A 16,888-nucleotide genomic window follows, 5' to 3' on the forward strand; every position below is an offset into this window, starting at 1 on the left:
CCATATTCATATAACATTTAAGGCTAAATGTAATCAGACAGTTGGCAGCACCCATTGACTTTCACAGTAGGAAAAAATATAGACTATGAAGGTCAATAGGTGCTGCCAACTGTCTGATTACCAACATTTTTCAAAATATCATATTTTGTGTTAAACAGAAGAAAGAAACTCATACAGTTTTGGAACAAATTGAGGGTGAGGAAATAACACAATTTTTATTTTTAGGTGAACTATACCTTTAAGAGCTACATTTAGCCTTAAATGTTATATGAATATGGGACCTGGAGCACAGGTTTTATCAGCTGTCAATTTTCAATGTACATTAAAGAGTGAACAATAACATTTGTTCAATTCTATCACCAACACTCTTTCATTGCAGAATATTATGAACTGGTAGTTCACAAAGCTTTCCAAATACATTTGTACTCGGGCTGTGGGTGAAATGTCACCCAAAGCTGCGGTAGCTTTAGGCGCAGGCTTCCGAAAACACAAAGAGTGTAGTTTGAGTCTGCTTTTGTTTCATATCTTCTTTTACATTAGTTAGTTAATTTCAAATTTGCACCAAAAAAGACAGTCAAGCAACTGATTTTCCTCCTTGGTAGGTGACGTCAGATCAGGTCACAGGCCTCGGAAGCCCCAATGGTCCAAAAACTTTAGTGATTCGCAATCGCAACCAAAGTCTGTGTTCGCAACACAGTGCGGGGTGAATTTATGAATGAAAGTTCTGTCACAAAACGATATTGTTACGTATCCTCGCGCTTTTTAAGTGGGTATTCGGAAATCCTTGGCCTTTCCTAGTGGGTATACGGCGTATACCTGCGTATCACTTAGACTACACCAGTGCATTTAACCCCTTAATTGCTCAGTTGTATAAATTAAAATAAAATGTAAGTTACTCTGTAAGTTGTTTTTTAAGGGTGTCTGCTAAATTCCAGAAATGTAAATGTAAATAAAATAAGAAGAGAATTACCAGTCACTAATGAGTCAGTAATAATTCATCCATGTGTTAGATAACCTTGACAACCATTGGGTATGGTGACAAGACACCAAAGACGTGGCCAGGTCGTCTTCTTGCCGGAGCCTTCACTTTGATTGGTGTTTCGTTTTTTGCGTTACCAGCGGTAAGTATTTCACATCCTTGCTAAATCTACATATGGGAAGATGCAATTTATCATCAATCCAGTCTCTTTAGCTTGCTAGGACACATTTCATTTGTTCAGTGGTGACTGGCACTCAAATTACTATTGCATGCTGTGCTTTGATTTACTTCTGTCTGTATTTAGATTTATAGAGCAATTGCTTTGCCAAAAATCATCAACCAAACAGAATGGGTTATGGAATTTTTTTTGTTTTTTTATTTTAACTTTAACATCTTATCAGGTGTGTCCGATTTATCATTTTTTTTAGCAGGAAGGTGTGCTTTTATTTCCACACACATGACCTTACTTACACAGGAGCCTCTAGTGGTAGAAAAGTATAATAAAGGGAAATTATGAGGATCTTCCATCAAAAGTATTGTTTCATAATTTTGGTTCATGACCACTGCAAACTCTGGTGCGAGTGAGGACTGAATCATCAGTTAATTTTGTTTGCCCAGTGTATTTCAATTGATCTCTGTTCGAGGGGTTTTAGCTACAATACATTTCAAAGAGAAATTATAGACAGGTTTTTTGTTTCTCAACCAAGTACGAGGCTCAGCCTGCAATACATTACTTTTTTAAAACCTGCATTTTCTAAATGTATGTAGGTGATGCAATGCACTTGTGAAATCTTTTTTTTAAGTCACATCAATGTGCCAGATAATCCATTTTTACCATATTTTTGTTTACCATATTTGGTGGTTTGGGTGAATTTCTTTATGCAGATGAGCACGACCAAGCACATGCATATCAATTTAGAATGTAAGGGATTTATCAACATACAGTGTACACAGCCATGGGTATGCATGTGTGATAAATACCTAATTTTCTTGTGTTGTTTGGTGCTTATTATGCACAAATTTAGAAATGTACACACATTTAGGAATGAGACCCCAGGGATTAAAGCAGGCCAATACTTTGTATAATAAGTTAATTTATGGATTATTTAAGCTTTCTCTGAAGGTGCTTCCGTTGCATTTCACCTTAGATATAATATTGGAGCACACAGTGTTTGTATAATGTCATTAGTTGTGCAATCTATACACTCTTTGGTTGCACATGAGTTAATGCACTAGATGAAACCCATGACTTCAGATTACCTTGATGTACTCCCAGCTTCACTGTAAAATAATTTTACTGAAAAAAGAATTTTATCTGATTGAACTGGTACTGGTTTCCTTGCTTCCTTGCTTAATGTCTGGGGATCCCTGAATTCAGAAATATTCGTGTTTGATTGGTTTTCTCTGCAGGGTATTTTGGGTTCTGGTTTGGCTCTTAAAGTTCAAGAGCAGCATAGGCAGAAACATTTTGAGAAACGTAGACACCCTGCAGCTGGACTCATACAAGTAAGTTTTCATCTAGCAACTCACACTCTCTCAGCTGCCATTATAATCCTGAGTCAGTTGTTCATATGAATTATACTAATTATTAAACAAGGATCTATGAGCTAAAATGAAACCCACCCCATTGATTTAAAGAATAATTTTCGTAATTTTTCAGTCTTCAGGATCATGTGTTGTAGAAAACAATCTGTAATTATTGTTTTATAACAATTATTGTTTTTATATTATTGTATTATAATTTTTGAGATGTTACTTTACTCTTTTGATTCCAGTCGGCCTGGAGATACTATGCTACTAATCCTGTCAGAGAAGACCTTACAGCAACATGGAGATTCTACGAAACAGTGATCTCTTTGCCATGCTTCAGGTACATGCAGTAAGCTTTGGACGCACAGGCACAGACACACAGAGACACACACACTCTCTCTGTTTTGATCTTCTAGGGATTTTAGCTACAAAGTACCTTTCAAAGATTAGTTAGAGACAGGTTTGTTGTTTTCCAAGTAATGAATCCTGTAATGACCTTTTTCACCTGCATTCATGTTTCTTTCCCTGCAATACATTACATTTCTAAAAGCAACAGTGGGAAAGACATATTTCAGACATCCCAAGTGTCCCGGAAGTTCTGGGAGTCTTCACGGGTCCACTGAAAACCCGAGGTCCGACCCGAAACCCGAGCGGGTTCGGGTCTAAGTTTCACGTGCGTCTGGTCTCGGCTAATTTAAAATGAATGTGTTTTTACCGAACGGACCCGAGAAGACCCGAACTACTGTATCTCGCATGTGTGCATCGACTCGAGTCCTTTTCCGGCCTCTCCTCTGTTTGCCAAGACCGCATGCGACATCGTGTGACTGGCGGTAAACTAATTTTCGTTGAAACAGACCTGTTAATCCATTTTGAATTCATGCTTTAGCAGTAACTTTTCTGTCTGACTGGTGCGTGCAGGGCTGCATCGGTGTGTGCAACATTCGGGTCCAGTCGGGTTAAAAAAAATTCGGGTCTTTCTTAAAAAAATAATAATTGTGCACGTCGGGTTCGGGTAAAAAGTGATTCGGGTCACTTCGGGTCGGGTACATTTCTTTACAATGCTGGGAGTCTCCCGCATATTGATAGCGGCTCCCTGATGCCCGCAAATGAGTTTAAAATCTCCCGGAATCTAAAGCGAGCGAGCAAGAGCGCACATGCGCGACAGAGACTGTGCTCCAAACCTTTTTTATAGGGCATTCACTAAATTCCAGGGGTTTCGTTACCACGACGGAAAATGGGCGTGTTTCCGGAGGTCTTGGAAAAACGTCCTCTTTCAAAAAAAGAGCATACCTACGAAGGACAAAACAGTCATACAGGTAGATCTACTTTAGAAAACAAATAAACAACCAAAAACTATGGTTATGGTTAGGGTTAGATGATCAAATAGGCCACGCCTACCCGATGACGCAATATCTGTTACGCTGTTCTGAAATCCCTGGAAATAAGTTTCGGAATTCCTCCCGGAAAATACTTTTTGCAGGTTGGGATGGCTGCATGTTTTCATGCTATCTCATATCACCATACACACAGACACACACAGGCACACACAGGCACACACTCCCACTCTTTCTTTTTTGATCTTTCATATTTAGTTTCATGCCGATGTGACATCACTTAATGTAGCTTCAATTATGTTCTGCTGTATTTTTTTTCTTTTTTCATTAGTTCTGTTTGTCATTTTGTTATTTATGTCAAATTTGCTTTATTTTTTTATAGTTATTTTGCATTTGAAGTTCCATCTCCAGCTCTCCCAGGAGTTTATTGAGGTACTGAACATGTGTGAGCTGAGGGTTCATATAGACACAGAATATATATACTGTTTCTGTAATTACTGTGTTTTATTTGAGTGTACATTTTCATTTTTAAACATACAAGTGATATAGGTAAATATTTTATGAGAAATAATGTAAACAGTTTCTGTAGAGGTAGCTCATTGGTTAAGAGCTGAGATTTCTGCTCCTAGGGTTATGAGTTCAAATCCCAGCACCAAGCTAACACTACTGGGACCTTTAAATTCCTTCTGTGTGTGTGTGTGTGTGTGTGTGTGTGTGTGTGTGTGTGTGTGTGTGTGTGTGTGTGTGTGTGTGTGTGTTGAATGATAAACATAAAATGACTTGCTTGCTAACTCCAAGTGTTATTTTGTCTTTAAAGGAAAGACAATTTAGAAGCAATTGCAAGGTAAGATTCACTTCTATTTCCCTCTAATTTCTGATTATAGCTGGTATTAAGTTTAGGATTAATGTGCCTGTATAATATGTTTCTTTAAATAGTCCCCAAAAAATGGCTTTCACAGCAGACATGATGTCAAGTGTTATGTGTAAATGTTCTCGTGAAAATCCCATCCTTCTTTGTAATGAGTACAGTCATTAGGGTGAGCAGACCTTTGCAGGGTATGACATCTGTCTGAAGTCATTAGGAAAGAATGAATTGTGATGCACTGAAAAATGATGGTGCAGAAAGAGGGAGGGTGTGTCTGTCCTAATCATAGATTGGTCAGCGATGTCAGGAGTATATTAAGTGGATATTAGATAGTCTGAGTCTTGCAACTGTGTGTGGTGTGTGGTGTGTGTGTGTGTGTGTGTGTGTGTGTGTGTGTGTGTGTGTGTGTGTGTGTGTGTGTGTGTGTGTGTGCACGTGTGTCATACACTGTGGGGAAAATCTTTCATATTGTAGATGTCCTTGACACAGACACTGACCCACCACTGGATATTAAGTGCAGCATGTTCTGTGCAAAAAAGACAGAGAAAGAGAGAGTGAAAGAGAACAGAGGAGAGGAGAGGTGGGTGGAGTATGCACAGTTCAGCATAGCCTCAGCATCACCTTTGTTTTGTAATCCAGGTTTTCCTCTTAATGATCAAGTTACTACTCTCTCTAACTCACAAAATAGTCATTCATTCTCTCTCTCTCTCTCTCTCTCTCTCTCTCTCTCTCTCTCTCTCTCTCTCTCTCTCTCTCTCTTTCTCTCTCTATGGTAAAACTAGAGCAAAACACACACACAGATGTGACCTTCATTTTAGTTATCATTATTAATTCATTTATTCATTCAGTGTGAATGAGTTACAGGTGACTCCTTTGAGTTTTTTCCTGCCTGACCTCACCCTTCTTTCAGTGGCAATTCTCTTATATGCCACACACACACACTCCTACATATACACACGTATACACACATCAAAGTCCACCATTTGTCTATAGACGATTCAAGCTCCGTGAGAAGTGATTTTGTGTGTGTTTGCTGTGTGTGGGAAAGTGTCTTCTCAAACTGCATGGTGATTAGTTGTAATTCTGTCTGATCTGTCTCAGAAGACAGTCTGTGTAACCTTAGAGCTTCTCTCACCAGTCTAGTCACTTGCCTTTCTCTGCACTCAGGAGAGATCTCTGTGTGTGAATGCCCTGAGTTGTTTGGGGGTATTTTCTCAGAGAAGAGTGTCTGGTTTCTCCTACAGGCAATGTGAATAAATGTGCTTGTGTGAGTGAGTTGTGCTGAAGGTTTAACCAATTTTTAAAGGTCAATAAAATGATCAAGGAAAACTAAATATGCTAATACCCAGATATTTTCTAACAGTTGTAGGCCATGTGACCATTTTTACATTTATGACAGATTTGCAGTGCTCTCTCTCTCTCTCTCTCTCTCTCTCTCTCTCTCTCTCTCTCTCTCTCTCTCTCTCTCTCTCTCTCTCTCTCTCAAGAGCTTCAGTTAACGCACCTCATTATGTGTTTGTTGTGCAGTCTGCAATGTTTTTGTTCACCATAGATGTAAAGAGTTGCTATAAACTTCCTGTCATCTCAAACCAGTCTAATCTTTCTCTTCTTTTCTCTCTCATCAACAACGAGTTTCATCCAGCAGATCTTCAGCTCACCAGCATAACACTGGCATCCATTCCACTTTTCCCTATTCTGATGTTTCCTGTGAACAATGACTAAAGCTCTTGACCTGGATCTGCATGATTTTATTCACACTGCTGCTGCTACATGATTGACTGATTGAATAACTGAAATAAGCAGCTCCTATTAAATTAGCGAGTGTGTATACAGTATATTAATGATTATTCACTTGAGATAATTTTTGTTAAAGTCACTGTCCCAACACAAAGGTGATGTTTTTTTGTGACAGAAGGTGATGTTTTTTGTGACCTTCACAGAAGTCAATCTTCTCTGTTTAAAAAGAAGCAAAGTCTTCAGCAGTCATGGAGGATAAAGCAGGTGGAGCCAGGGGGTTAAGTTGTTACCTGATACTGTCTTTCCTTATTTCAGTGATGATTTTTCCATTTCACTGTTCTTTTGTCTAATATGCACTTGCTCTCTCACATCCTTTTTATGAGCAGAGGAAACAATACCAGCATTAAGCAAGATTAAACAGTGCTGTAATGCTTTGTGTCTCAGTCAGAAGCTGACTCTGCTGGATCGTGTACGGTTGCCTACACCGCGGCCATCTTCAGTGAGAGGCTGGCTTATGATGCCTGCTGGGAATCCTGGGAGCGGAGCAGGGAATGGTGGACCAGCAGAGGTGGCTGAAGAGAGTCCATCTAAGGAGGCAAAACCTGCAGGCTTCAGTAACAGAGAGAGATTCAGGACTGCATTCAGAATGAAAGCCTACTCTCTGCGACAGAGTTCAGAGGGTACGGACACACAGAATTTTTTTATATTTGTGTAATGTAAGTGTGGAAAAAACATTTAATAACTTGAATTCAAAATCAAATTTCATCTTATGACTTTTGGTCATATCAGTTTCTTTTTTTTACATACACTTAAAATGATCTACAGCCAATTTTAAAATGAGGATAATATTTTAGTAGAATTGTAGTAATATTCCTTTTAAATATTTTGTATTTCAACCAGACTTCATCTTGCACCTCAGACTTGTTTGATTTTAAACATATAATAATATATATACATATTTTATATTTTCAGATGTATGTATGTATATATACATCTGAAAATGTAAAAGATATTATATATATATATATATATATATATATATATATATATATATATATATATATATATAGACTCTCTATAATATAGACTGATTTTTTTCTTGTAGATACAGCTGGTCTGTCAGACCCCACTCCGGAGGAGAAGGGCTTCCCCCCTGACATCCTGATGGAAGAGATGATTCCTGCTCTTAAACTAGTCATCAGAGCCATGCGGTAAGCAATGCCCTTACACAAAGTGTAGCAAAAATATGTAACTGTGGAATAAACATAGTGGTTCTTCATAAATGCACACAGACACATGGACATTCTGCAGTTGAATGCAGCTGAACCATTGTCGGTGATAAAGTGTGTGCCTTCTGTAGTAATAAAACTGCTCCATGAATATCTCACCCCATACCTTGGCCACAAATCACCACAGTGAGATGCCACTTTAATCTGCACTAATGAGTCTGTGATCATGCAATCACATGTGGCTGTGTGGAAGCACACATTAATAATATACTATATATAACTTCCCATATCGCCAATGATTAATGACAGGAAAGTGCAGTCTGCCTAAAACTTCTAAAGCTGAAAATGGGCTTCTATTAAAGGGCCAGTGTCATTAACTGTTAAATACTAGCCTAGAGAAAAGAAGAGAAGAAAAGAAATCATATATTTTTGAAATCCTTTTAAATAGAATCTGTAATTTGGTATAAATCAGCTAACTGTCCTGGGACTGAGTTAAAGAATTTCTCAACATAAATGTTTTAAAATATTTTATATATTTAAGCATTGCACAGTTCGCAACCTAAATAATATCTTGGTTTTGCTTTTTTGGGTATTAGGATTCTGATTTTCATGTTGAATAAAAAGCATTTCAAGGAGACCCTGAGACCATATGATGTGAAGGATGTGATCGAGCAGTACTCTGCAGGACACCTGGACATGCTTTGTAGGATCAAATACCTCCAGTCACGGTAACACACACACAAACACATATTACTATCTCCATGGGGTTCATAGAGACTTGTATTCCAGTGACCTTGAACTAAATCTGTTCTATATATTTCCTTCCTTACAGAATAGATTTGATTTTTTCTCCTGGTCCACCCCTCACTCCAAAACATAAAAAGACAACCAAAACACCTTTTCCCTATCCATCGCAACAGTCTCCCAGGTGAGAATTCTTCAATTACATTATGCAATTACTGGAACTTACTGTAACCATGTACAGTATACAGAAACCTACTGTAACCACCATGTACAGTATACAGAAACCTACTGTAACCCTACTGTAACCACCATGTACAGTATACAGAAACCTACTGTAACCACCATGTACAGTATACAGAAACCTACTGTAACCACCATGTACAGTATACAGAAACCTACTGAAACCACCATGTACAGTATACAGAAACCTACTGTAACCCTACTGTAACCACCATGTACAGTATACAGAAACCTACTGTAACCACCATGTACAGTATACAGAAACCTACTGAAACCACCATGTACAGTATACAGAAACCTACTGTAACCACTATGTACAGTATACAGAAACCTACTGTAACCACTATGTACAGTATACAGAAACCTACTGAAACCACCATGTACAGTATACAGAAACCTACTGTAACCACCATGTACAGTATACAGAAACCTACTGTAACCACCATGTACAGTATACAGAAACCTACTGTAACCACCATGTACAGTATACAGAAACCTACTGTAACCCTACTGTAACCACCATGTACAGTATACAGAAACCTACTGTAACCACCATGTACAGTATACAGAAACCTACTGTAACCACCATGTACAGTATACAGAAACCTACTGTAACCACCATGTACAGTATACAGAAACCTACTGTAACCACCATGTACAGTATACAGAAACCTACTGAAACCACCATGTACAGTATACAGAAACCTACTGTAACCCTACTGTAACCACCATGTACAGTATACAGAAACCTACTGTAACCACCATGTACAGTATACAGAAACCTACTGTAACCACCATGTACAGTATACAGAAACCTACTGTAACCACCATGTACAGTATACAGAAACCTACTGTAACCACTATGTACAGTATACAGAAACCTACTGTAACCACTATGTACAGTATACAGAAACCTACTGAAACCACCATGTACAGTATACAGAAACCTACTGTAACCACCATGTACAGTATACAGAAACCTACTGTAACCACCATGTACAGTATACAGAAACCTACTGAAACCACCATGTACAGTATACAGAAACCTACTGAAACCACCATGTACAGTATACAGAAACCTACTGTAACCCTACTGAAACCACCATGTGCAGTATACAGAAACCTACTGTAACCACCATGTACAGTATACAGAAACCTACTGTAACCACCATGTACAGTATACAGAAACCTACTGAAACCACCATGTACAGTATACAGAAACCTACTGTAACCCTACTGTAACCACCATGTACAGTATACAGAAACCTACTGTAACCACCATGTACAGTATACAGAAACCTACTGTAACCACCATGTACAGTATACAGAAACCTACTGTAACCCTACTGTAACCACCATGTACAGTATACAGAAACCTACTGTAACCCTACTGTAACCACCATGTACAGTATACAGAAACCTACTGTAACCACCATGTACAGTATACAGAAACCTACTGTAACCACCATGTACAGTATACAGAAACCTACTGTAACCACCATGTACAGTATACAGAAACCTACTGAAACCACCATGTACAGTATACAGAAACCTACTGTAACCCTACTGTAACCACCATGTACAGTATACAGAAACCTACTGTAACCACCATGTACAGTATACAGAAACCTACTGTAACCACCATGTACAGTATACAGAAACCTACTGAAACCACCATGTACAGTATACAGAAACCTACTGTAACCCTACTGTAACCACCATGTACAGTATACAGAAACCTACTGTAACCACCATGTACAGTATACAGAAACCTACTGTAACCACCATGTACAGTATACAGAAACCTACTGAAACCACCATGTACAGTATACAGAAACCTACTGTAACCCTACTGTAACCACCATGTACAGTATACAGAAACCTACTGTAACCACCATGTACAGTATACAGAAACCTACTGTAACCACCATGTACAGTATACAGAAACCTACTGTAACCCTACTGTAACCACCATGTACAGTATACAGAAACCTACTGTAACCACCATGTACAGTATACTGAATGTGTTCAAATTTTCATGTATAGTAAGTCATTTTTATTGCCGGTTTCTGGCTCACAGAAGAGCACTTTTGAGGAGTAGTTAGCTACTGTATGTGTTTAGTGGTTTCAAAATAACGTAGCTTTTCTAGTAACAAGGACCCTTTTAGCCTGTAGCATATAGTGTTTTTTCATGCTACACTAATACCTTTGTCGTTTCACATAACCAGATAAATGTTTTTTCTAAATCGAACAAATAACAGTGTTATCTGTAGTTTGTCTGACCAGAACAAATTCAGTGCTTTTGATTAGTGTTGAATGTGTATTAGTACACCTTCCTGAAAAGAGTTCTCAAGGAATAACAGCAACACGCTTCAGCTACAGAGGATACATTTAATGATAAAAAGTCTATTCATCCTTGATGACAATATCCATATTTATCAATGTTTATGAGCATGAAATATTTACAAATAATATGAAATCATATGAAATAATAATTTAATTATTTATTACTGTACTGTAACCTAAAGGAACATTAAAATACTGTTGGATTTAGTCAGATCCTGATATTTGGGTGTTAATTATATTAGTTAAAGTCAACAGATTTCTCTTGAGTAGTGCGCTAGGCAGTATTTTGATAGCCTATAGATCGGCTTCTTTAAAACAAGTAATTTGTTTAACTGGGTAATAAAGCAGCTTGCATTTTTTTTGTGTGAAATTTGCTCTTTATTGCAAAATGATGTAGCACAGATGCATAAATGTCAAATGAAAAATTAATATAATATTTAGATAAGATGTAAGTTGAAAAATAACTGTCCAATTCACATTCAGTAGTATGTTCTTAGTTGTTGTAGATAAAATATTAAAATTAGCTGTATTTGATAAGCATTTTGGTTAGGAGGAAGTAGGAATACTGAAGCTGAACTCTTTAAGAAATGAGACAAGACTGCTTAAATTCAGACTAAATTTAGCTTTTAGTTTTTTAGTCATTGTGTTTGCATTAATACAGGTTTTGGGGATTTGATTCCAAAATGGATTTGAAAATAACCACTGGCAGATTTTCAATGTCATCACCCCATGTTGCTCCACCCACGCCTGAGTCTCCTTCACTGCAGAACACAAAACACCCTCACATTACACTTGTGCCTGCATGTAAATCGAGCTCCTAATTGAATAGTTGATCCTGTAAAAACATTAAATATGTTTATATTGAAATATTTTGTCCCTGTTTATGGAAAATGATGATTTTGTTGGTTATTCACATGAGAACTTAGTGGTAGTGTAATAGTAATGGAGTAAATGTGAATCTCAAACATGTTTTGCTCTTAAAACCAAGAAGCTGCTTTGATCATCCATTTTTCAGTGATGTTTCATCATTGCATGAAAAGAGTCAGACATAACTCCCACTTAAAGTTTGTCAGATTTATGAGACTAAACATGGACCCAGGCTACATAAAATAGTAAATATCCACAAACAACCATGTATCCCAACTCAGTGGACATTTTCATGAATTCATGAAGTTTGACAGACCATTATGGTTGAAATTTAGTTTTGAGGACTAATGGCCCATACCTAAACAGGCCTTTTAAATAAATGTCTGGAGAGTATAACCATGTTACCTTTGCAACAACATACTAAAAAGTACAGACCTGTGATTTTATATTGATCACAAGAAACCTTTTAATGATCCCAGGACACAACACGAGAACTAGTTTCTCAAAGCTGGACTCACTAAAACACCACTTAGCAGGAACACAGTCAGACCTTTCAGCTCTATGACTAATAGAATGAGTTACTTGAGTTGCACATCTTGACCAAACATTCCACTTGGGTGACAAAACTGTTAGGATATATTGTATGGTACACTGAGAACAGTATAGCCCTGACAGATGTCTTGGAATGGGGCACTGGCTCAATTTTGTTTAAATTCTCCAAAAGAAGTGTTTCAAATGAGCACTAGGCATAATGTAGTATAGCTATTAGACTGGACATGTGCAGATACCTGTTAGCTATTTTTATTTTTATTTCTAATGTACAAAGACCATAAAATGAGTTCATATAAAGAGTCTTATTAATGAGAAGTCTGACATAGAAGTAGCAGAGATGTTCTCTCTTCTCCCTCTCAGGCATGAGGCCTATCTGGCTAAAGCAGGCCTGCCAGATACTGAGGACCAAAGCCTGATGGGCAGATTTGTGCGGGTAGAGAGACAGGTAATTTCTGTTCATTTTTGTACTTATCCAATATTGTAACGCTGTTTTTCAAGGAAAGTGATTAAAGTTTGTTTGCCATTGCTTCAGGTGACAGACATGGAGAAGAAACTTGACTTCCTGGTGGATATGCACATGCAGTATGACCTAACTGCCCCTGCCCCCATTACAATGGAGCGTAGTGATGTCACAGTCAGTATCAGCGGAGACCGAGTGTACTGCACCTATGCCCCACCTGTTCCGTACAGCCAATACTACATACATTCAAGCACACTCTCACACACAAACCCTCCCCGCCCTACTGTCCTACCCATCAGCCCACTGCCAAGCCACTCCCCAAACTCCCACTTTGAACTATCTGAACAGCTGTATTTGGACCAGAGGGCAGGCACACCACTGTCATTGCTGTCTGTCACACATGAGGAGCTAGAGCGATCACCCAGTGGCTTCAGCATCTCTGCCGAGAGAGAGGAGATCACAGGCGATGGGTCAGGAGTCATGGCAAGGTTGAACTGGGATCATGAGTGCCAATATTTAGCAGAAGGTGAGACAGATACAGACACTGAACCTTTCACCCCAAGTGGGCAGGCTCCACTGTCCTCTACTGGAGATGGGTTCCCTACAGAGGAAGTTTGGATCACTCCACCTTGATCCCTCCCCCTCTCCCTCCCCCTACTCCTCTCTCCAACACCCCCACCCCCAAAACGGACACACACAGAGACACACACACCACAAGTACACAAGTGCACACACAAATACAATATTGTTACTATTGGAATATATAAATGTATATCAAAATGCTTTACAAAGCTAGGAGCACTGCATGGAATGCATGCGTTTTATCTTGTTGTCTTTAGTGGTAGACATTGCACATGTGCAGACCAAGAAGGGATTACATTAAATTGAAACTTCTGTTTAAAAAAAAAGTAAAAGAAAAAGAAGAAAAGCAAAGAAAAGGAAAAAACTAAAACAACAACAAACAAAAAAAACAACAGAAAAACTAAACGCTATGCCATTTTTGTACACTTATTTTTATATTTACAGCCATTTGGTTTTCTTCATATGCATGGACTGCATGACACTCACTATTAGAGCAATTAATGTTCATTATATTTTCCTATTGATTTGCACTTATTTTGTTTCTTTTAAAATGCAGAGTATTTGTTACAACTCACTTGGCTGTTTCTGTAAATGTCTGATACAATGTCACATCTTGATCATTACCAAGTGCACTTCGTTGGACGTCTCAGAGTACGTATAATGTGGATTGGGGTGATCAGAGTCACACCAATGCTGCTTTGTTCACTTGACTTTAGTCCAGCTACTCACCTTGGAATCTGTACTGTGGTTGAATGACTTTCACAGCTTTCACAACTGCCAGCTCAAAGAATGTTAGTTCCATAGTTGACACATCATCTGCACAAGTCATTCCAGGTTGTTGACACTGAGTGTGGTCACTTTTAGCTACTCCATTAATTTTGTATTATATTATTATTTAAAGGTACTCTAATCAGGGACCATATGACCACCTCAAGTGGTTGATTTTGAATATTCAGAACATGTAGAGGTCTTCCTATAAAATTACTTAAAATGATTTGTAGACAGAATTTTTATCTAAAAGTCTATAATTATCAGCTTTTCAGCTCAAAAGTACAGTACCTGTCAATAGCTCATTATCTTTCTCAGACATGTAATAAGATACAAATAAGAATAAAATCCTGCTGAATCTCCATGTGATTGCTTTTGAAGTTTTCATCTGAATGTGTTTGACAATCACATGGTTTACTATTAGACGTTATTTATTACTATCCAACCAACTAATCTAATTCAGGTTATCCTTACTGCAAAGCAAATCCATACACATCAGCTAAGCCACAAACTAACAAACAACAGGCTGTTTTTCTTCTTTAAAAATGTGTATCCATCACTACAAACATAAAAAAAATTCAACACATTGCTTATCTATGCATTCCCTTCTAAGACTAGATCATCATTTTGACCTAATCATAAAGCGTTTGGCCTTCAAGTCAGTCCTAGAGTTAGTGATCATGTATTAAATTTAACAGGACTAAAAGTCTAAATATGCAAAGCCAGGAGGGTCCATCTTGGACTTGTAGAGCCACATTTTATATACTTGATTTTGGTGACTTGCTGAGTAGTTAAAGCAGGGTACATGATATAATACAGTACTGTAGTCCCATAGAAAGTTTTTAGGTTTTGTGCTAACTTCTTGGTCCCCAGCAGGGGCGGTTCTAGGCCTTTTTTAGGGTGTCTCCAGCCCCCTGTCTGTGATCTCAGCCACCCTAAAACTATAAGTATAATATTTACTTTCAAAAATCAAAAATAAAAATTACGTTAAAATGCAGGACATGTTTTCCATGGGAAAGAAAATTATCCGTTTGATCCAAGAGCGAATTTTTTTTACTTTGTCTTTCAAAGTGCGTCATCCTTTATTTGAATGGAGTCAGTCAGAGCACAGTGAAATTTCACTATTCTTATTACCAGAGTTGATAGCACAAACAAAATATTAATGCTTTTAATTAATTAATTTAATTATTTTATTAATGACTGCATTCATTGGACACACTGTTCATAGAGAATACACACATACATGAACTGATTTGATTCAAGACTGGCATCATTACATCAGGCATAAAAATCTATTGTCCATTTTTGCCATTTTAAATAATAGCATAACTTTTGGCTTACTATGTAATCATATAATATATAATAAAAAACTCTTCTTGTTTTAAATTCTCACTGAGGGCTAAAACCCCCTAAAGATGAAATCCTAGAACCGCTCCTGGTCCCCAGTACTCAAGATATGCACTAAAATAAGCAGAATTATATTAAATAATAGTCAAATATGAAAAAAGAGCAGAAATTACTCTTAAAAAAATCTGAATCAATAATCAATACAGTTATTAATGTTTATGATGTATGTGTGTGTATGTATATATATATATATATATATATATATATATATATATATATATATATATATATATATATATATATATATATGCTAGTCATTAACCTAACACTATATATCAAAACTAACTTTCTTTCTTTCTATGTTTGTATGCTTGTGTGTTTTTCTGAATGTATTATCTTGGATGGATTTTGATAACTCACACATTGACCACACTCATGTACTGTAAGCTCACAAACAGCCTGACAACACTGACTAATGACTGCTATTCATTATTTGTGCCTTGCCATTTTGGAGTACAGGTTCCTTATAGCCACATATTCTGTTTGTGAACAAACCAGCCAGTCATCCGGTTGCTCAACAAGTTATACTGTACATTTCTTTTACCAGGCCCGAGCCGAACACATTTTGTTCCTTTTCTCAGATTAGATGAGTTTACACTAGTGGCCTTCGAGGTATTCATTCCAGGTTTTTAAATAATAAACTTTTTATTTATATCCTGGTCTTGACCAGTTTAATAGATTGACTTACAGAAACAATGTGTAGATGTCTTAATTTTTTTATGTTATATTGCACCAGTTACTAATAAAAATGTATCCAATTAAGTCTTTGGTTGAAGTTAATTTTCAAAAATGCATTATTCAATATCTATAAGCATTAATTAGAATTTACACAAAATTCTGGGAATGGTAATATAAAAAGAAATGGTCAGATTAAAGGATGCAGATATATGCCTTACACCTCTATCTACATCCCGTGTAGGTTCAGTTTAATCTAATAACCTTATTGTGAAAGCTGTTACTTCTGTCTTTGGTCTTATCTAGCTTTTGATTTGTTTAAAAAAATGTGTATTTGAAATGAAGGAACATACTGTGTCAAAAGTAGTGTGGATATTGGTCCATGTTTCTGGGAATGTGATAACCTCATTGAATAAAGAAGGGAATAAAAATCCCTTGTATTCTGAGGGCAGGAGCCAGTTTAGATGGAGCCAGATGTTTCAATTGGGGAAGTTAGACTACTGTATGAAAGATAAAAAAGTTTTCCTGTCATTCAGTCACATATCTTTTTTATTATTCAAAGATGCAAAGAAA

The 16,888-nt window shown here is 37.3% G+C and overlaps 1 protein-coding gene across 4 annotated transcripts in view; it reads left to right on the plus strand.

The window, feature by feature from the left end:
* Positions 1–15,806, plus strand: part of kcnq3 (potassium voltage-gated channel, KQT-like subfamily, member 3) — a 36,194-nt gene extending 20,388 nt beyond the window's left edge. For all 4 annotated transcript variants that reach the window (XM_027176809.2, XM_027176811.2, XM_027176813.2 and 1 more), the window contains exons 7-16: positions 1,011–1,121; positions 2,390–2,485; positions 2,755–2,849; positions 4,661–4,687; positions 6,890–7,125; positions 7,551–7,656; positions 8,271–8,402; positions 8,507–8,602; positions 12,784–12,868; positions 12,956–15,806. In XM_027176809.2, coding sequence (XP_027032610.1) covers positions 1,011–1,121; positions 2,390–2,485; positions 2,755–2,849; positions 4,661–4,687; positions 6,890–7,125; positions 7,551–7,656; positions 8,271–8,402; positions 8,507–8,602; positions 12,784–12,868; positions 12,956–13,516 — 1,545 coding nt within the window. In that variant the 3' untranslated portion in view covers positions 13,517–15,806. The remainder of the gene's footprint in view (positions 1–1,010; positions 1,122–2,389; positions 2,486–2,754; positions 2,850–4,660; positions 4,688–6,889; positions 7,126–7,550; positions 7,657–8,270; positions 8,403–8,506; positions 8,603–12,783; positions 12,869–12,955) is intronic.
* Positions 15,807–16,888: the final 1,082 nt, after the last annotated feature.

This window comes from Tachysurus fulvidraco, chromosome 22 (genome assembly GCF_022655615.1).
Source record: "Tachysurus fulvidraco isolate hzauxx_2018 chromosome 22, HZAU_PFXX_2.0, whole genome shotgun sequence".
In the NCBI taxonomy this organism is placed as follows: Eukaryota; Metazoa; Chordata; class Actinopteri; order Siluriformes; family Bagridae; genus Tachysurus; species Tachysurus fulvidraco.